This window comes from Mobula birostris, chromosome 9 (assembly GCF_030028105.1).
Source record: "Mobula birostris isolate sMobBir1 chromosome 9, sMobBir1.hap1, whole genome shotgun sequence".
Taxonomy (NCBI): domain Eukaryota; kingdom Metazoa; phylum Chordata; class Chondrichthyes; order Myliobatiformes; family Myliobatidae; genus Mobula; species Mobula birostris.
Genome location: NC_092378.1, coordinates 145,682,897 through 145,704,902, shown reverse-complemented (window position 1 = coordinate 145,704,902; position 22,006 = coordinate 145,682,897). Strand labels below are relative to the sequence as shown.

The 22,006-nt window shown below is 43.4% G+C and overlaps 1 protein-coding gene across 4 annotated transcripts in view; it reads right to left on the bottom strand.

The window, feature by feature from the left end:
- Nucleotides 1-4,370: 4,370 nt before the first annotated feature.
- The window catches only part of caskin1 (CASK interacting protein 1), a 732,522-nt gene continuing 714,886 nt past the window's right edge, over nucleotides 4,371-22,006 (bottom strand). For all 4 annotated transcript variants that reach the window (XM_072269050.1, XM_072269053.1, XM_072269054.1 and 1 more), the window contains 3 exons: nucleotides 13,581-15,587; nucleotides 10,286-10,667; nucleotides 4,371-9,025 (listed from right to left, as the gene is read on the bottom strand). In XM_072269050.1, the coding sequence (XP_072125151.1) occupies nucleotides 8,929-9,025; nucleotides 10,286-10,667; nucleotides 13,581-15,587 (2,486 nt within the window). In that variant the 3' untranslated portion in view covers nucleotides 4,371-8,928. The remainder of the gene's footprint in view (nucleotides 9,026-10,285; nucleotides 10,668-13,580; nucleotides 15,588-22,006) is intronic.

Below are 22,006 nucleotides of genomic sequence, written 5' to 3'. Positions count from 1 at the left end.
TCTCATCTATTTTTCCTTCAAAAGAAGTCCATAATTATTGTTACTAATTAATTAATGTATGATATTCTCTGCTCAAAATGTACTGAGACTGGTCCTTTATTATCTATTGTAAGTTCCTCTGACTTGCCTTTTGAGGTTTTTGCTTGTAATTCTGTCAGTTTGCTCATTGTTTCTCAGCACTGAATGAACTTCTTTTTGAGCATTTTGCCCAATAAGGTTTCCGGCTTGTGGTCAGGTAGATCATCTGCCTTAAGAGAAATGGAACAGAGAGGGTTATCCACTTGCTTCTTCCAAATCAGTCCATTTCATCTCATTACCTCACACTTTCTCTTAATCCTTCAAGTATTTATCCAAATGCCTTATGCAGGCAATGATTCAATCAGCAGTCATAGCTTGTCAGGCTGTGATTTCAAATCCTTACTGGTTATCACTTGAAAGTATATCCCTCTATTGCCTTTGTTATACCACACCTGTGTTCAATTCTAATTGCCTCATTTTAGGAAGGATGTTTAAGGTGTTGGGTGGCAGGGTGGAGATACTTCTCCATCAAAGGAGGTGTGAGGCAGCCATTTCCTCTGCTAACCTGCAGGTCACCCTTGGGCAAGCTGTAGCACCTGCCTAGCTCCCCCCACAAACCCCCCGCACCCTCCAATCAGGGTCACATGAAGCGATGGGAGCAGGTGGTGGATGGTCCTATGAGCAACTAGTGCAAATTATAAGTCCTGGTTAAGTGACCACTGATGCCAGGCAGACAATCTCTGAAGGCTATTGAGAATAGCTGGGATTACTGTATTGTAAAGACACTGCCCAGAAGGCAGCAATGGCAAACCACTTCTGAAGTTTGCCAAGAACAACCATAATCATGGAAAGATCATGAATGCCTACATCATACGACATGGCACATAATGGTGATGTCATATGACATGATACATAATGGTGATGTATAAGCTGTAGAAAGGGTGCAGAGACACTTACCAGGTTGCTGCCTGGATTAGAGAGCATGGTCTTATGAAGATAAGTTGAATGAACTATTTGGAGCAAAGGAGGATGAGAGGCAGCTTGACAGAGCTGTACAAGATGATAAGAAGCATAGATGCACTGGAGAGTGAGGGACTTCTTCCCAGGCCAGAAATGGCTAATTCTATGGGGCATAATTTTAAGGTGATTGGGGGAAAGTTTATGTGGGGATGTCAGAGGTACATTTTTTTTACAGAGTGCGGTGATTGCATGGAACACCCTGCGGGGTGTAGTGATAGAGTAAATTGCATTAGGGACATTTAAGAAACTCTTAGCTAGGCACATGGATGATAAGAAAATGGAGGGCAATGTAGGAGGGATGGGTTAGATTGATCTTAGAGTAGGTCAAAGGGTCAACACAATATTGTGGTCCAAAGGGCCTGTACTGTGCTGTACTGTTGTGTTCTACATTTCTTTTTAATCAATCATCTGAAAACTGTCTCCATTGCCAATCTGTTTCGGTATACATTTTCCCAAAGCATGATGGAAGGTTACACGGCAGGGTAGGCTAATTCCTTCCGCTGGCAAGCTTCTCCATGCAATATCCATGGTTGAACCTCTGCCTTCAATCCACTTTCCCAAGGTGCTCAAAACTTGTGGCGACACTTACAGGCTGCCCTCAGAACATCCTTGGGATGTGTTGGTTGGAATCACAAATGACACATTACACCATTTTCATGTGATAATTAAATGGATCTGAATCTGAATCTCATATGTTCTGACTCCCTTTGTAACAAAAATGTGTCACTCTAATATTTGAGCATATTTAATGACTGAATATGTACTGCTATTGAGGTAAAGAATTCCAAAATGTCCATTTTCCAAGTGAAAAGTTTTCTACTTCTTTCAGTTTGAAATGGGTAGCCTCTTGGCTCTCATTTACAAGGAGCACTTTTGCAGGAAAGCAGCATCTATCATCAAGGACCCTGACTATCCAGTCATGCTCTAATCTCACTGCTGCCATCAGGAAGGAGGTAAAGGAGCCTCAGGTCCTACTCTACCAGGCTCAGGACTAGTTATTACCCCTCAACCATCAGGCTTTTAACCAGAGTGGACGACATCACCCAACTTCATTCACCCCAACACTGAACTATTCCCACAACCTATAGACTTACTTTCAAGGACTCTTCAAAGTTCAAAGTAAATTTATTATCAAAGTGCATTCATGTTATCATGTATGCACAACCCTGAGATTCATTTTCTTGTGGGCATACTTAGTAAATCCGAGAACTATAATAGAATCAATGAAAAATCGTGCCCAACAGGACAGACAAACAACCAATGTGGAAAAGAGAACAAACTATGCAAATACAAAATGTAAAAAGAACTAATAATAATACATAATGAATATCAAAACCATGAGATGAAGAGTCCTTGAAAGTGAGTCCATAGGTTCAGTGAAGTTATTTCATTGGTTCAAGAGCCAGTGAGCAGTAATAACTGTTCCTGAACCTGGCTGAGTGAGTCCTGAGGCTCCTGTACCTTCTCCCTGATGGCAGCAGTGAGAAGAGAGCATGACCTGAACGGAGGGGATCTCTGATTTTGGATGCTCCTTTCCTGTGACTGTGTTTCATGTAGATGAGCTCAGTAGTGGGGAGGGCTTTACCTGTGATGGACTGGACCGTGTCCACTACTTATTGTAGGATTTTCCATTCAAGAACATTGAAGTTTCCATACCAGTCAATTGTGTTTCTTTGTATTTACTGTGAATGCCCGCAGCAAAAGGAATCTCAGCATAGTGTAAAGGTAATAAATTTACTTTGAACTTTGAATCAGTGCTGTTGGCTTACTTTTCACCCTTCATTAGTTCATCTATTACTGACCCCAGTCTCAGCACTCCATTTCTCCTCTATACTGACAATCTCCCCTCTCCACTCTCAATCCTGGTGCAGTGTCTCGACACAAAAGGGCAACAATCCCCACCCACCCCCAGACCCACAGGTGCTGTTCAACCCACTGAGTTTGTCCCACAGTTTGTTTTTTTTTGCTCAACTTTCCAGTGCCTTGTGTCCCTGTTGGCTCATAAACAGCATCTTGGCATCTACACTACACAAGTGATTCTGCAGATGCCGGGAATCTTGAGCAACATACACAAAATACTGGAGGAACTTGGCAGACCAGGTAGCAACTATGCAGGAGAATGAATAGTTGGCAAGGGGTCTCGGTGCAAAATGTCAACTGTTTATTCCACTCCATTGATGCAGAGTTCCTCCAGCATTTAGTATGTGTTACATCTTTGCACCTACCCTGTGGATCCCCCTCAGAATTTTATGTATTTTAAATGGTTCACTTCTTATTCTTTTAAATTTCAGAGTATGTAGGTTGATTTTAAGCAGTCTCTTCAAAGGACAAACACGTTATGATCTAGTGAACCTTCCCTGCATTCACTGAAGGGATATATCCCTGTCAAAGACATTTTTTTTCAAAATGAAGGCTAGACAGAATGCCCTTTTAACATTTATTTAGAGCCAATGGCAGTAAATGCAATCAGTCAAGCACAACACTGCCACATGCCTGTCATGATGGTTATGATACAGTCATTGGCAGAGTCAACAGGATGAACACATTTTGCAACCAGCCCACTTGAGGAAATCCACTGAAAACATAGTCCCTTTTTTACAAGATAAAAATAAACCAGGTTCCCCGAATACATTGAGTGAACAAGTGTCTCTCCTTCTAACTTTCTGTAAGATCGGAGTTTCTTCTTGCAGGGTGACACCAACAAGAAATGGAATCCTCTTCGAACACCACAACACACCCAAAAACATTAATCACTTTCAGTAGCGCACAGAATAGCATGAAGCGTCAAGATGCATAGCTTTACATAATGGAAATACAATACAGTTTCATAACTTAATAAAAATATAACAGTCATACAATTTTTATGGGATTTCTAAACCTTTTGTTACTTTTTTTTTACAATTTACATCGGCAATTTTTCAGGCTTTGAAGAAATTTCAAAACTTTGACAAACACACTAGGTCATAGGACACAATATAAGACAATTAATAGCTCAAATCCGAGAATTACAATTAACACTTGTTTTTTCAAACCACAGGCAGACGCATTCATTGTAATTCAGGCATTACCCCAGACTTTATACACGGTTTTTATACATTTGTTACTACAGCAGGTGTGTTCTACTCGAACACCTGAACAACTAAAATCCAAAATACAACTCAATATCATAAAGCAATAACAAAAGAAATTTTCAACGTAAACAAGGCACGTCATTGTTCATTTAAAAAAAATGCATACAATGCTCTGCTTCAACATTAAAAACACCAAAAAGAAAAAAATAATCAACAAAATCAAAATGACAATTTAAAAACATCATTTATATATATTTTATTTAAAAATGGCTTCAAAATAAAGTAGAATTTTACAGGAGTGTTATTTCAGTTTGTGCTAGATTAAATCATCTTAATATATAATTTAATATAGAATTTTGGGTCAGTAAAATCTCTCATCTGTGAATAAGAGCATTCACAAATATTTTAAATATTTCTTAATTTTTTTCTTAAAAGGAAAGTGATGTGGATTTTCAGAAAGCCCAACAATTCACTTTATAGCTTCTATTGTGCACGCTTTTACTTGCTTAATGTTATGGATATGGATTTCTTTTTTTATTGTAATGTGTTATTCTTGCCACTGGGAGGCAGAAGATGCACATCTGGAATTGGCATATCTGGTTGAAAATCTTTAAGCTTCCACATAGCCTTACCAGCTGGTGCAACTAGAACCTGTGCTAAAGCCCTTTGGGATCTTTGAGCCTGCATCCCAACCAGGGAACATAAGTAATGTGTGTGTTTGTGTGTATAACATATATTTACAATATATAGTATTATAGATAAAGTTCTACTTGTACTTAACACTTCAAGGTGGGGAATGGCAATATCTGAGTGCATACTGCTCTGTCTTGAATTTTGCATCATTCATAGTCTTCACTCAGTATGAAAACAGACCAGACAAGACACTTAGGCCTATTCAGGTCATATGGAAAGTTAACCTGAGAATCTCAACCATTAAGATGAAGGCATATGACTCAAATCTAAGGGCACGTCCACTTGGCACACCTGATCTGCAAATATGTTGGAAGCAATAGAAAAACACTATGTAACAAGCTTTGTGTGAAACCATTTTAAGAGTGAACTCAGAACATGGAGAAAACTAGAGACTGACTGGCCATTTTATGGGGGGGTTTCACTTCATTATCTTGATAGTCTGATTGTACAGGTTAGTGAGAAATTATTTCTACCAAAGGCACCGCATTACAAATATCTACAGTAATACAGTGGTGGCCTAATGAAACAACGTTAGGTCAGTGTGCAAAAATACTAGCTGTTCCACAGCTGTTTAGGAGCTTGACCCACTGGAATTTGTGCAGCAGGGGCTATTGGCAAAAACAGAAAAAAATATAATCAAAGCACCTTTTTTGGATGGATTTTTATATGCCAACAACTTGAGTTGACCCTCTCAGATACCTGTAAAGGTTCTAATGGCATGATCTGGAGAGCCAGATGTGGAAATAACTCCCTAAAAACACAAGAGATTCTGCAGATGCTGGAAATCCAGAGCAACACACACAAAATGCTGAGAGTCCTGAAGACCTTTTATTACCCTTCATAGATGCTGCCTGACCTGCTGAGTTCCTCCAGCATTTTGTGTGTCTTGATATCTCCCTAAAACCCGACTAAGATTTTTTCCTCATCCGACAGCTATGTTATCTGGTTATTTCTGAGTCTTCTGATGCTTCTGAGTCTTTGCTACCTACACATTGGCCACTCTGTTTTCTACATTATTCTGGCAACTGCATTTCAAACATAATTAGTTAGATTTAAAGCACTTTTGGGACGTTTGAGGAGGCAAAAGGTGCTATATCCTTTCCTTATTAAAATTCTGCTGCCTGTTAAACTGCTTTGCACATGCACAATAAACAAATCTCCCTGTCCAACGACACTGTGGGAATAACATATAGCCTACTCCTGTTACATATTCCTATGTTCTTCATCACACGGAATGTGTTGGAATGCCACCATCTCCTCAATAAATTCTAAGTTTGCCTATAATAGTCATAGCCAATGAGAGAAGGAAAAGTCCAAACTGTTTAGAATTAAAACTTCACCCTTCCTGCTTGGCTTGGAGCAACAATACTGAATCCAGTTTAATAGGGATGAAATATGAAATCATCTAGTTAATTACAGCATTGTTTAGGTGCGTTAGACTTCATCCACTAGATGTTCTCCCTTCTTCCTTCTCCCTTCTCCCATCAGGCAAAAGATACAAAATTATGGAAGCACGTAGCATCAAGCTCAAGGACAGCTTCTATTCTGCTGTTATCAGACCTCTTATGCAATAAGTTGGACCCTTGACCTCACAATCAACCTCACTATGATCTTGCATTTTATTGTTTACCTGGACTGCACTTTGTCCAAAGCTTTTACATTTTATTCTGTATTATTATTTTTTACCCTGATTTACCTCAATGATTTGTTCTTCTATAAAGAGTATGCAAGCCAAACATTTTGCATTGTATCTTGATGCATATGACAATAATAAACCAATACCAGCAAGTCCAGGGGAAGAACTCAAACACATTCATTTTTAAACCCAAATGTAGAAAAAGCATGAGCAGAAAAGACAGTAAGATGTTGGATTTACTGGACTGGGTGCAAAGGATTGACCTATGCTCAATGCCACTCTGCTGACCCAAGCCTGATTCTGAACCAACTTAATTCAAAGTATCTTGACTGCTGTTATCTTATTCATTTTCATTTGTGCCCCACTAATTCCCTAACAGATGGGTGGAAATAGATTTGTCTGGCATTTTTGACAAACTGCATTTTGCCTTCTGACACTGAAAATTAGTTTTCACCTTCTTTTCATCTTGACCTTAAATTAATTTTTGAATTCTAATGAAATGATTTCAAGGTATTTTATATACTTGATTCACACATTTATTCTGTCGTTACTTCTTCACCAAATGAAGCACTTCTAAATAAAATATGCATTACACAAGTACCAAGGCTGTCAGTCTCTGGGGTGTACAGAGGAAGTGTTGCACTAGGTGGAGGTGAGCTCCATTCTGCTCTCTCAGGCAGAATTTAAAAATAGCACAATTTTGAAGAAAGGCAGAGAAGTTCTTCCCAGAGTCATGACGATTTAGAAAACACTTACCTAGTTATTGTCATATTGCTGTTTGTGGGTCAAATTGTCTATCATGTTTGTTACAACAGGTGCCATTCTTCAAAAGGTATTGCATTGGCTGTATGATGTTTCAAGGTGACCTGATTTCACAAAAGATGCTATGTAAATACAAATTTCTTTAGAGATAGGCAGTAATTTTTATCTATTTGAGAGTTGTGTTTTGTACTTCTTGATCAGCGTGTTGTCATTTGTGATTTTCATCAGGAAGGCGCTGCAATCTGACTGCTGCTCAGAATATTCTCTGCCACCCATCTGAGTAATCACTGTCCACCTGCGACTCTGTACAATGAATGGTGCAAAGTAATGAAATGTGGCAATGAAAAGTGTCATCAAGGCTATTGCAAGGGGATTTGCCAATAGGAGACACTGGACATGACAAGAAATGGTAAATCTGACCAAACAGTTCCCCTTTCTGTGGGTCTAAGCCAATTGCAGAAACAAATATTCAAGTCTGGTGGTGTCCTGCTGTAGTACTTATCCATTCAAGGCAGGTGTCTAGCTCTATATTGACTCTTAACCGTAATTCCAACTTAACCAACTATGCTGACCCTTCATTAAATGTCTCTAAAGATACAATGTTTTCACATTATAACAGCAACTAGGCTTCCAAAACCTCCCTAATGGCTGAAGAGCACCATGGACCAAGATCATAGAAGTCAACATAGAAATGTTAGCATTTCTGTCACTAATCACTTCCATCCACATCAAATGTGGTCTAAAATGTTACCTGTTCAGTCTTTCCACTGCAGCAGCTACACATTCTGTTTCAAACTTTGTGTCACTTAATGGACAAAACTAATAAATACATTCTTTATTTATTCATTCATTGGCTTAGCCGGCATGGCCAAGTGTCATTGCCCTTCCTGGATGTCTCTGAACTGAATGTGTTTATGGACCATTGAGTGGGTAATGATGTTGATGTTGGTCTGGAATAACATATAGCTCAGATTGGGATTTCATTACTTTAAGGACATCTGTGAACTGGATGGGCATTTATGACAGATAGTTTCATGGTTACTGTTATTGATACTTTCTTTTTTAAAAATTCTGGCCTTCCCTAGACACCATGGTGGAATTTGAACTTGTGCATCCCATCAAACATTGCCCAATAATTTAATCACTATGCTACCATTGCTTTAGACTATTAGCCCGAAGGTATTATAAACAGGCCAGCTTAAATCTTACTATTTTTCTGTCACTGGCCATGTATCCAATGGGAAACCAAGTTGAAATTTAAAGCCACAACTCAACCAAGTCATTGTGCACTTGATTAAGTTTCTATCATCTGTGATGGATGTTTTACAAGCCCATCATATTTCTCATGCTTACAGTGTACATATACTACATCTTGCATTAACACCCTATTTCAACTTTAAATTTGGGAGTTTAAACTTTTTCACGTTTGCAAGATCTCAAATCAATATTAAATCAGTTCAACCTCCCATCTCTGTTTCAGATTCAAATCCAAATCATAAGGTTTTGACTTCCCTTGAAAGATGATGACAGTGATTTCACAGATCTTCATGTGGTAAGATCCTGAGGTAATATAAACTTTTTTTTGTTTGGTCAGTTGTGCAAACCAAAACAAAATCAAATGGGTTCATGAAGGGAGATTATGTCCAACACTGGTCTGGGAAGGATTTCAAAGATCATTGTGCCCACAATAGAGTCCTGAGGTTTCCCTGCCATCTGTCTTCTCTTCCTTCATTCCAACATGGCGTCAAGTTGATCAGCCAAGTCATCAAACATACTGCCAATGTCATCCAGAATGCTGCCTGTGCTCTTCACCTCTGAAGCAGTCCTGGTGAGAGAAAGTACATTCCAAGCGTTACTTCCATGAGAGACACAAGAGGCTGCAGATGCTGAAGACTGGAGCAGAACCAAACTCAGCGGGTCAGCCAGCATACATGGAGGAAAATGAATAGCTGATGTATCATTTCAAGACCCTCCACTTAGACAGATTCTTTCTATTCAGAAGCAGGGTTTCAATCCTAAATGTTGACTGTCCACTTCCCTCCATAGATGCTGCCTGACCTGCTGAGTTCCTTCATTTTATTTTGCTTCTATTTCATTTCTATGAGGATTAATAATTAGGAAAAAAAACAAAGCAGTCAACTTCTGTCTGCACAGATGTGTACAATATTTATCAATTTACTCAATTTCAAAACTGAGAGTCTGCTTTTACTAGATACCTTTCTTTCTTCCTTTAAAGTGCTACTTAAAACAAGGCTTTTGATCACCTCAGAGTGACTTGGCATAGGTTTCTTTGTTTGATGGCACTTCTGTGAAGTATCAAGGTACAGTATTGCCATGCTGAATGTATCTATAGATTGAAATAATGTCCAGTTTATTGTCTGTTACTATTAAAATCTTCAATGGCACTGCTTAACGTGTTTTCATGAGATTTTGACAAGCACAAAGATGAGATGTGTATTAAGTAACAAAAAATGCTGGAGGAACTCAGAAAAAATGTTGGAGATGCTGGAGGAAGGCAGCATCTGTGGAGGGACATGGATGGTCGATGTTTCATCTAGTCTGAAAGAAAGAGGTAAGATAGCCAGTATAGAGGTGGGAGGGAGTGTGAAGCCAGAGCTGTCAGGTGATAGGTGGATCCATTTGAGATGGGGGGATAGGAAGATGGCCTCTCAAAGTCCAACCCTATATCCCTGTTGTGAGAGGTGGAAATGAGTAAGGCCGGCTAACAGTACTGGTGAAGCTGTAAGGGCCAATCCCCTGTACCGTGAATGCAATAGATTACAGAAACATTAACAAACCTTCGACTTTCTGAGGATGATGGAGATAGGAGGTCATTGATGACCAATGCTCCACTGGGAGCTAAGGGGCCAAGAAGAAGAGGAAGATAGGAAGATGACACAGAGGCTGGGAGATGATACATGGAGGGAACAAAGGGTTGAAGGTGATGTTATTGGATGGGAGAGGAAGGTGAAGCATGGGAGCTGGGAAAGTGGGAGAGAGTGGGGCAGAAGTCTTGAGCCATAGAAATGTCCAGTCAATATCAGCATGCTCCTTGCACAAAGCATAAATAAATCAACAGACTTACTCTGCCACCTGCCCCTCATCATGCTTAATCTTCTCCTCCACAGCTTGTAAAGCGGCTGCCAGGGATGCGCTGGTTTCTTCGAGCTTCATTTGTGCTACATCTGTTGTGGCCATCTCTGTGGATGGCCCGGATATCGAAGACCTTGGTGGTTTGACTGGAACCTGCTGTGGCGGACCAGCAGCAATCGGCTTAGCTGGGCTTGAGCACAGGGATGCTGGTGTACTTGCTGCTTTGATGGTTGGCTGCTTGGCGGGAGAAGGGACTGGCGTTGGACCAGCACTCAACGACTGAAGAATAGTGTGGGGTTTGATGGGCTTGGGTGGAGTCAGAGGGGGAGGTAGAATCGGTTTAGGGGACACAGGAGGTGGGGCACGCTTTATCTCTGAAAAAAGAGCGATAGGTAAATTGTGTTAGTAGAAGCTAGAGTTATACTGATTGCACTCAATGATGGTTATGGTATAATGGGATCTTTCATTTGTAGATGATGGTTGATATAAAGTTTAACTAGTCAGCCAATATGTTAGCAACCGTAAACACATAAAAATCCTTCTATTATTGATCCTAGACAGGCCTGGTATTTATTGTCTTTCTGGTTTCCCTGAGAAAGTGTGATGAATCTTTTTTTTTATGAGCTAATAGGATCTCAAAGAAACTGAGTGCTTTGCTGCTTTAGTTATCAGGGCTCTGAATTCAACCACATTATTGAGGAAGTGGAATCAAGGTCGGGGAAGGGTAGATTTCCTTCTCTGAGGACACTAGTAAATCAATTGGGCTTTTATCACAATGCATTTGGTTCATGGTAATTTTTTCTATTAGGCACAGTTTTATTTACAGATTATAAATCAAGTTTAAATACTCTGGTCACAGTTTCAGTATTTCACAATACAGAGATAACACATTATTACTAAAGTTAAAAATCCTTCAGTAGATATTTTACAATAATGGTTGCTTTGTTTATATTGCAAATTATAGAATATTATTTCTCTAGAGAGTCAGAAATGTACAGGGGAGATATACAGTTTAATTGTCTTAGGTCTTATCAAAGTTGCCATAAAGACTTGGGATTGAAATAAATGTCCAAAAGACAAGGCAGTAATTATAGCGCAAGGAAAATAATTAGCCAAAACCAAAATACTGAAGTCTTCTCAAAATGATTAAGTTTTATGTCATGAAATTTAATTCCTAATATGGTGGCTGTAGAGCTCTACAAAAATGCTTACTATAAAAGAAGCAATTATGAAGTTTTACATACGAGCACATAACTTGCTCAAGACTACAATAGAGAAATGGATATATTGACCTGTTTTTTTCAAATAAAATGGGTTAACAAATGAAGAAAAATAGTTCACTTAATAATACTTAATAAGTATTTGGAACAATTGTCTGTAAAGTTAGACTAAGAATTATTAATCTTATATTTTGAAAAGGTAATGAATGTTTTGAACCCTTAATAGTCATCTAAGAATTGCCACTTTACCAATTCTACATTCTGTTTTCCTTTTTAGTACTTTAATGTTTTTTTTTGTGTACGGAATGATCAGTCAGGACGGCATGCCTCTCCTTTAATGTGACAATAGTAAACCAATTCCACTTCTTGGTCTCACAATCTGACCCTTACACTTAATTTCTCTACTGTACCACACTTTCTCTGTGATTGCAACTCAATATTGTGCATTCTCTCTTTCTTTGTTACTATCTTAAAGTACTTATGTACGAAATGACCTGTTTAGATGACATACAAACAGCAGCTTTTCACTGTATCTCTGTAAGATGACCAGTTCTTGATCTCCCAATCTATCTTGATTGGACTTTGCAGCATATTTGTCATTCTGCACTGCTCTATCTCTGTAGCTAACTATAGGGAACACTCCAAGTCCTCATCAAGGGATCAAAAATGGAGAGAGTGAGCAAGTTCCTGGGTGTCAAGATATCTGAGGATCTATCCTTGGCTCAACATATCAATGCAGCTACAAAGAAAGTACGCCAGTGTGTATATTTCGTTAGGGGTTTGAGGAGATTTGATATGTCACCAAAGACTACTCACAAATTTTTACAGACACACAGTGGAGAGCATTCTAACTGGGTGCATCACTGTCTGGTATGGGGGGGGGGCGGAATACCACACAGGTTTGAAATAAGCTGCAGAGATGTGCAAACTTAGTTAGTGCCACCATAGAACATAGAATAGTACAGCACGGGAACAGGCCCTGGAGCCCACAATGTTGTGCCGAACCAGCCAAAAAGCAAATCATACGCAACCAAAAACCAATCCCTCCTGCCTACACCATGTCCATATCCTTCCGTCTTCCTCACATCCATGTACCTAATTAAACATCTTTTATGTATTTGCCTCTACCATCACACCAGGCAGCTCCATCACGGGTACTAGCCTCTGTACTATCCAGATCATTTTCAATGAGCGGTGCCTCAAAAAGGTGGCAAACATCCTAAGCACCCCATCGCCCAGGTCATGCCTTGTTCTCATTGCTATCATCGGGAAGGAGATACAGGAAACTGAAGACACACACTCAGTGATCCAGGAACAGCTTCTTCCCCTCTGCCATCCGATTTCTGAATGGGCATTGAACCCATGTGTGATAAACTATATATATATATATATATATATATATATATATCTCTGTTGTAACCGGGTTACCTGTCTGGACTCGCCCCTCTGCTGACTGCCCCTGTGGCTCCTCCCACAGACCCCTGAATAAAGGTGATTTCGCCCTGCTCCTCCTCCTCAGTCCAGGGGCAGACACTCAGCATGCTGGAAGTCATATTTTACTGCGAATAAAAGCCTGTCAGTATTTACCCTACTTCAGTCTTTTGGAGTAATTGAAGGTGCATCACCATGCACACTACTTTTATTTATTTTTAATTTTGCACTACTTATTTAATTGAATTATTATCTATTTATATTTACTCAAATTCACAGCTTTTCCTCTACAATTATGCACTGTATTGCATTGCTGCCACAGGGACAACACATTTCACGACATATGCCGGTGATATTAATCCTGATTCTGATATTGGTTTTTTTGTACTACCTCAAATATAAAAAGAATAGCGTTACAAGCAGAATATTTTCACCGCCTCTCTGTGCGTGTGACAATAATGATCCAATACCAACGACAGTGCCGCCCCTTTGGGCGGGCCTAACAGTGAGGGTAGAAACACTCTTGACGCGGTTGCTACGGTATCAGAGGCGAGTTTACTTTCGGTGGTGGGAATAAAGAGAGTTAAACAAAGAAAGAGAGAGAGTGGCGGGTGTAATTAACAATGTAAACTGTACCTGGACTAGCAGGGCCGGGCAGCGGAGATTTCCGAGTGGCCGGCGGCGGCCCGGGCCTCTTGGCCGGCTGGCTGATGGATGGTTTGGGGGACACGGGGGGTTTGACGGGCCTCCGGGCCTCGCCGTTGGCCGCCTGCGTGCCGTGCTCGCTGTTCCTCCGCGGGAGGTCTCCGACGGTGAGGAAGCTCGGGTAGGTCTCGCCCTCGGCCATGTCGGACGCGGGCCTCCTCTTGAAGGCGGCCGTGCCGTTGTGGAGGTGGTGATCGGGCGGTGGGGACTCGGCGCCCCGGGCTTTCGGCCTCCGCTTCACCGTGCTCGACTCGATGAGGTGGAAGGCGGCCGACTCCTGCCCCGACCTGGCCTTGGCTCTCCTCAGCTCGGCGGGCGTCAGACCGGAGGACTGCGGTCTCAGGTCGGCCTCGGCCTTGAGGGCGCCGGGCTGCCGCGGCCGCTGCTTTATGGTCAGGTTGCCTTCCTCGGCGAACGGCAGGTTCTCGGGCGCCAGGCCCTGGCGGGCCGCCTCGGCTTCAACTTTGTCCCGCCGGGCGGCCGCGATCAGTCCGGTGACCGGGCCGCTGATGGTCCTCCGCCGGTTGATGACCTCGCCGTCCAGGCCGATGGCATCGCGCGGTGCGCGCTTCACGGCCGCCAGCGGCGTTGCCACGGCGACGCGTACCGGCTCGGCAGCGGGAGCGGGGCCGCCGCCGCCTTCCAGAAGCTTCTGCGCCTTGAAGGACCGGCGCAGCGACAGGGCCCGGGCGCCGCCGCCGATGGACGACAGCTCGAGCATGGCGGCGATGGAGCGGACGCTTCCCACACTTGCCGTCTCCACCGCTCCTGGGCCGCTGGCCCGCCTCTGCTCGTCCGCCGCCGACTCCTCGCAGGTCCCGGGTCGTGACAGGTCGTCGGCCAGGTTAGTGCTGGAGATGGCGGAGCTGGAGCGCTTGGGGGGCGGCGGCGGCGGCCCTTTCTTCCTGGGCCTCAGCGCGAACGACTGGCTCCGGTTGACGCCGGCGTCGGCGGGTGGCGGCGCTCGGGCCGAGTGGCTCCTCGCCACCCGCCGCTGGATGGTGGCGTACGGCCCGGCGTCGGGTACGGTCAGCTCGTCTTTCTCCTGCTCGCTGTCCGACACGGCGTAGCGGCTCAGGCTGTGCGCCCGCTTCTTGGGCCTGCCCGGGTCGTGGTGGCCCCCTTCGTCGGCCTGGGGCGGCGGGAGCCTCAGCACCGGCACCACCGGCGTGCCCTCGGACTCGGCCGGCTGCGGGATCACGTAGGCAAAGCCCCGGTGGGTGGGCGAGCGCGGCGACATGGGCCGCTCGGCCTGCAGCAGCTGCGGGATGGGCTTGACCTTTGCTGTGGCCTGGGGCACGTTGAGTGTCTGTGGGGAGCAAGGCCTGGGCTTGGTCGGGGTCTGCGGCGGGGTGAATGTGGACATGGTGACCACGGCTTGGTGCTGCTGGCTGTGGGCCACGGCTGCCCTGGGCTTCCCGGGTGCTGGGGGCACGCTGGCCCTCTGTAGCCCCTGGCGGTGCGCCCGCTTGCTGGGGCCCAGGTGGTCAGTGAACCCGGCGCGGTGGCTGGGTGCGTCCAGGCTCTCCTGGCTCTTGGACAGCGTGGCTCTCTGCAGCTGGCTCCCTGCCCCTGGCGTGTCCACGGTGCTGCCATTTGCCTTGGCCTTGCTCCCGCTGCCATTGTTGTTTTCCTGGCCGGCCCCTGGAGGGTATGCCGTGCTCTCCAGAGTTGGCGTCACATGGTTGCTCACTTGCCTTTGGTCCTTGACCTCGCCAGCCGTGGTCATGGCCACTTGCAGCTCGTTGCTCAATTCACTGTCTTGGAAGGTGGACATTTTTGGAGACTGGCATTCAGCATTCTCGCCCTGAGGAGACTCAATAGCCACAATCTCCAATGACTGTGGCGTTTTCTTCTTCAGGGTGCCTGAGTTGTATCTGGAAGCTCGTTGGATTTCAGCCAGTTTCTTCACCGCGAGCATAAACTTCTTCTGATGACCTGATGGGATTAAAAATAGAAAAAAAACAGCATTGTCCAGGTTAACAACAAAATATCTTTTGCAAGAGCAGCCCTAATCAGATGTTTGCAGGGTTAACTACCTCTGCAGAAATTTCACAATAATATTATATTGGCACTTCAGCAGAATACTGATGGGGATGGGAGGAATGGATGGATTTCTCATTCAAAAGCACTTTCAAATGAACATGAAACATATTGCAGATAAGACAAAGGAGTAGAATTAGGCCATTTGACTCCTCTGCCTCCTCCACCAGATGCTAAAACAGAAACTGAAAACACGCAAGGAGCCTGGAAACATCAGTGGAAAGGAACAAAGCCAGTGTTTCACCACAACCCCTTTATCAATAAAGATTATTTGATCTGGAACCTTGGTTCTATTTCTTTCACAATACTTACTGCTTTCTCTGAGAGCCAGGTGATTTGTACCGGCATCAACTTCAAGACAAAGTGATGTAGTTAGGGTGTCTTTCAAAATGATGTATCTTGTAATATAGCTGAGAGAAACATTTGTCACTATGATATTGTAGAGGCTTAATGTGAGCAAATTAGCTGCTGCATTTCCTGTGTTACAATAATAAAGACATTTACAGCATACTTTGTAGGAAAATTGGCTTGAGCTCTATAGAGTTGAATATCATTTTTGTAAAAAGCCATTGAGCAGAGGAAAGGGGAGATATGAAATGCTTTTTCACTTGTTACAATGCTTTCCAATGAACACACTAGCTATCAAGATGGTTGAAGAATTAATTTAACCAAAAACATAACTTAGTGAAATTATGATTTGTCCTTGAAGAGATACAAACTAGTTGCTGTCCCTTCAGTCTACTTTTGATTATTGGCAAATCATAAACACGAGGGCTTCTGCAGATACTAGAACTCTAGAGCAATATACACAAATTACTGGAGGAACTCAGCAGCCCAATTGATATTTTGGGCTGAGACCCTTCCAGTCTCTCTCTGAAATGCAGACTTTATTCATTTTCATAGATGCTATCTGACCTGTTGAGTTCCAACAGGTTTTTGTGTGTCTTTGGGATAATCATTAGTACTATCATTGGATACGACTACTGACCTCATTACAGCCTTAATCCAAGTACTATCAGAATTGAGGTCCAGGGGTTAAATGAAAGTAACAACCCTTGACATCAAGGTAGCATTTGATTGCATATGGCATCGAGGAGCATTGACTAAACTATTCAGTGGGATCAGGAAACCTGCTAGTTGGAATTACACTTGGTACAAAGGGTTGTGGTAATTGGATGTCAATCCACTCAGCCACAGGACATCTCTGCAGGGGGTGTGTCCCTAGCCCAACCACTTTCAGCTGCTTCATTACTGTTCTTCCATCCATAATAGGATGAAAAGTAGGGATGTTTGCTGATAATTGCAGAATTTCAGCCCTGCAGTGCACAAACAAATGCATTAGGTACTGGATATTATCCATTCCTGGGCTGATAGGTGGGAAGGATTGTTATTGGCAGGTGGTGTAGAAGCACCAGTCAATAACAATATCTAGCATATACAAGAAAATCAGCCCTGACATTCAATGGCATCACTGCATCCCCCATCGGAAACAAAAAATGCTGGAAGTGATTTGACAAAAAGTTGAACTGGAATAGCTATATACACATTAATGAGTAACTTCCCCCATTTATAAGGGTCAAGTCAGGAATGTGATGAACTATATTCCAACTGCCTGGTTAAGTCCAGCTACAGTGGCACTCAGGAAGCTCAATACAATACCAAGAAAAGCCCATTTGATAGGCACCCCATCTATATCCAATCACTCCAACTCAGGCACAACAGCAGCAGATTGTACCATTTGCAAGATGCAGTGCAGCATCCCACTAAGATTTGTCTGCACCACCTAAACGTGATCTGTACATCTGGAAAGGCAGGCAGCAAAAGCATAGGGATGCCATCAGCTGGAAGTTGCCCTCCAAGCCACAAGCCATCCTGACTGGAAATATAGCATTGTTCCTTCACCATCACTAAGGCAAGGTCCTCGTCAATGTGGGAATACCTGCATCTCAAGCACTAGCAGTTCAAAAAGGCATACTTCCTCGAGGGTGATTAGTAATAGGCAATTAAATGCTGGTTTGGCCTTCAACAAACACTTGGTCTTTATTACAGTGTTTACACTTCTAAAATACTACGGATGCAACACACTCCAGAATATCTGGGAATATCTATGCATATACAAGATTAAAAAAAAAAGATTTTCAGTGTACAGAACTTCATGGAGTGGCTCACCACAGTTCTCTGAAAATACAGTAGAACAGATAGAGTAGGGAAAAAATCAGAAGGACAAGGGTAAAAGAACAACAACCTATTTTTGAGATGCAGCACAGAATAGGGCCTTTGAGCTGCACTGCCCAGCAACCTTGATTTTGACCCTAGCCTTATCATGGGACAATATACAATGGCCAGTTAACCTAACAACTGGTACATCGAGGAAACCAGAGTACCTGGAAGAAACCCATGCTTTCATGGGGAGGAAGTACAAAATCCTTACAGGTCACAGTGGGAATTGAGCCTAGATCACTGCTACTGACCACTAAGCTACCAACTATGTTAAAAACGTGGGCGAATGATACATAGAAACATAGAAAATAGGTGCAGGAGTAGGCCATTCGGCCCTTCGAGCCTGCATCGCCATTTATTATGATCATGGCTGATCATCCAACTCAGAACCCTGCCCCAGCCTTCCCTCCATACCCCCTGATCCCCGTAGCCACAAGGGCCATACCTAACTCCCTCTTAAATATAACCAATGTACTGGCCTCAACTGCTTCCTGTGGCAGAGAATTCCACAGATTCACCACTCTCTGAGTGAAGAAGTTTTTCCTAATCTCGGTCCTAAAAGGCTTCCCCTTTATCCTCAAACTGTGACCCCTCATTCTGGACTTCCCCAACATCGGGAACAATCTTCCTGCATCTAGTCTGTCCAATCCCTTTAGGATTTTATACGTTTCAATCAGATCCCCCCTCAATCTTCTAAATTCCAACGAGTACAAGCCCAGTTCATCCAGTCTTTCTTCATATGAAAGTCCTGCCATCCCAGGAATCAATCTGGTGAACCTTCTTTGTACTCCCTCTATGGCAAGGATGTCTTTCCTCAGATTAGGGGACCAAAACTGCACACAATACTCCAGGTGTGGTCTCACCAAGGCCTTGTACAACTGCAGTAGTACCTCCCTACTCCTGTACTCAAATCCTCTCACTATAAATGCCAGTATACCATTTGCCTTTTTCACCGCCTGCTGTACCTGCATGCCCACTTTCAATGACTGGTGTATAATGACACCCAGGTCTCGTTGCACCTCCCCTTTTCCTAATCGGCCACCATTCAGATAATAATCTGTTTTCCTATTTTTGCTACCAAAGTGGATAACTTCACATTTATCCACATTAAATTGCATCTGCCATGAATTTGCCCACTCACCCAACCTATCCAAGTCACTCTGCATCCTCTTAGCATCCTCCTCACAGCTAACACTGCCACCCAGCTTCGTGTCATCCGCAAACTTGGAGATGCTGCATTTAATTCCCTCATCCAAGTCATTAATATATATTGTAAACAACTGGGGTCCCAGCACTGAGCCTTGCGGTACTCCACTAGTCACCGCCTGCCATTCTGAAAAGGTCCCGTTTATTCCCACTCTTTGCTTCCTTTCTGCTAACCAATTCTCCATCCACATCAATACCTTACCCCCAATACCATGTGCTTTAAGTTTGCACACTAATCTCCTGTGTGGGACCTTGTCAAAAGCCTTTTGAAAATCCAAATATACCACATCCACTGGTTCTCCCCTATCCACTCTACTAGTTACATCCTCAAAAGATTCTATGAGATTCGTCAGACATGATTTTCCCTTCACAAATCCATGTTGACTTTGTCCGATGATTTCACCGCTTTCCAAATGTGCTGTTATCACATCTTTGATAACTGACTCCAGCAGTTTCCCCACCACCGACGTTAGGCTAACCGGTCTATAATTCCCCGGTTTCTCTCTCCCTCCTTTTTTAAAAAGTGGGGTTACATTAGCCACCCTCCAATCCTCAGGAACTAGTCCAGAATCTAACGAGTTTTGAAAAATTATCACTAATGCATCCACTATTTCTTGGGCTACTTCCTTAAGCACTCTAGGATGCAGACCATCTGGCCCTGGGGATTTATCTGCCTTCAATCCCTTCAATTTATCTAACACCACTTCCCTACTAACAAGTATTTCGCTCAGTTCCTCCATCTCACTGGACCCTCTGTCCCCTACTATTTCTGGAAGATTATTTATGTCCTCCTTAGTGAAGACAGAACCAAAGTAATTATTCAATTGGTCTGCCATGTCCTTGCTCCCCATAATCAATTCACCTGTTTCTGTCTGTAGGGGACCTACATTTGTCTTTACCAGTCTTTTCCTTTTTACATACCTATAAAAGCTTTTACAGTCAGTTTTTATGTTCCCTGCCAGTTTTCTCTCATAATCCTTTTTCCCCTTCCTAATTAAGCCCTTTGTCCTCCTCTGCTGAACTCTGAATTTCTCCCAGTCCTCAGGTGAGCCACTTTCTCTGGCTAATTTGTATGCTGCTTCTTTGGAATTGATACTATCCCTAATTTCTCTTGTCAGCCACGGGTGCACTACCTTCCTTGATTTATTCTTTTGCCAAACTGGGATGAACAATTGTTGTAGTTCATCCATGCAACCTTTAAATGCTTGCCATTGCATATCCACCGTCAATCCTTTAAGTGTCATTTGCCAGTCTATCTTAGCTAATTCACGTCTCATACCTTCAAAGTTACCCCTCTTTAAGTTCAGAACCTTTGTTTCTGAATTAACTATGTCACTCTCCATCTTAATGAAGAATTCCACCATATTATGGTCACTCTTACCCAAAGGGCCTCTCACGACAAGTTTGCTAATTAACCCTTCCTCATTGCTCAAAACCCAGTCCAGAATAGTCTGCTCTCTAGTTGGTTCCTCGACATGTTGGTTCAAAAAACCATCCCGCATACATTCCAAGAAATCCTCTTCCTCAGCACCTTTACCAATTTGGTTCACCCAATCTACATGTAGACTGAAGTCACCCATTATAACCGCTGTTCCTTTATTGCACACATTTCTAATTTCCTGTTTAATACCATCTCCGACCTCATTACTACTGTTAGGTGGCCTGTACACAACTCCTACCAGCGTCTTCTGCCCCTTAGTGTTACGCAGCTCTACCCATATCGATTCCACATCTTCCCGGCTTATGTCCTTCCTTTCTATTGCGTTAGTCTCTTCTTTAACCAGCAATGCCACCCCACCTCCCCTCCCTTCATGTCTATCCCTCCTGAATATTGAATATCCCTGAACGTTGAGCTCCCATCCTTGGTTACCCTGGAGCCATGTCTCTGTGATCCCAACTATATCATAATTATTAATAACAATCTGCACTTTCAATTCATCCACCTTATTACGAATGCTCCTTGCATTGACACACAAAGCCTTCAGGCGCTCTTTTACAACTCTCTTAGCCTTTATACAATTATGTTGAAAAGTGGCCCTTTTTAATGCTTGCCCTGGATTTGTTGGCCTGCCACTTTTACTCTTCTCCTTAGTACTTTTTGCTTCTACCCTCACTTTACACCCCCCGTCTCTCTGCACTGGTTCCCATCCCCCTGTTGTGAACTAACCTCCTCACGCCTAGCCTCTTTAATTTGATTCCCACCCCCCCAACCATTCTAGTTTAAAGTCACCTCAGTAGCCCTCGCTAATCTCCCTGCCAGGATATTGGTCCCCCTAGGACTCAAGTGTAACCCGTCCTTTTTGTACAGGTCACGCTTGCGCCAAAAGAGGTCCCAATGATCCAAAAACTTGAATCCCTGCCCCCTGCTCCAATCCCTCAGCCACGCATTTATCCTCCACCTCATCGCATTCCTACTCTCACTGTCGGGTGGCACAGGCAGTAATCCCAAGATTACTACCTTTGCAGTCCTTTTTCTCAACTCCCTTCCTAGCTCTCTATATTATCCTTTCAGGACCTCATCCCTTTTCCTACCTATGTCATTGTTACCTATATGTACCACGACCTCTGGCTCCTCACCCTCCCACTTCAGGATATCTTGGACACGATCAGAAATATCCCGGACCCTGGCACCAGGGAGGCAGACTACCATCCGGGTCTCTGGACTGCGTCCACAGAATCGCCTATCTGACCCCCTTACTATCGAGTCCCCTATCACAACTGCCCTCCTCTTCCTTGCCCTACCCTTCTGAGCTACAGGGTCAGACTCTGTGCCGGAGGCACGGCCACTGTCGCTTCCCCCGGGTAAGCTGTCCCCCCCAACAGTACTCAAACAGGAGTACCTATTGTTAAGAGGTACAGCCATCGGGGTACTGGTAAGATACCAGTAT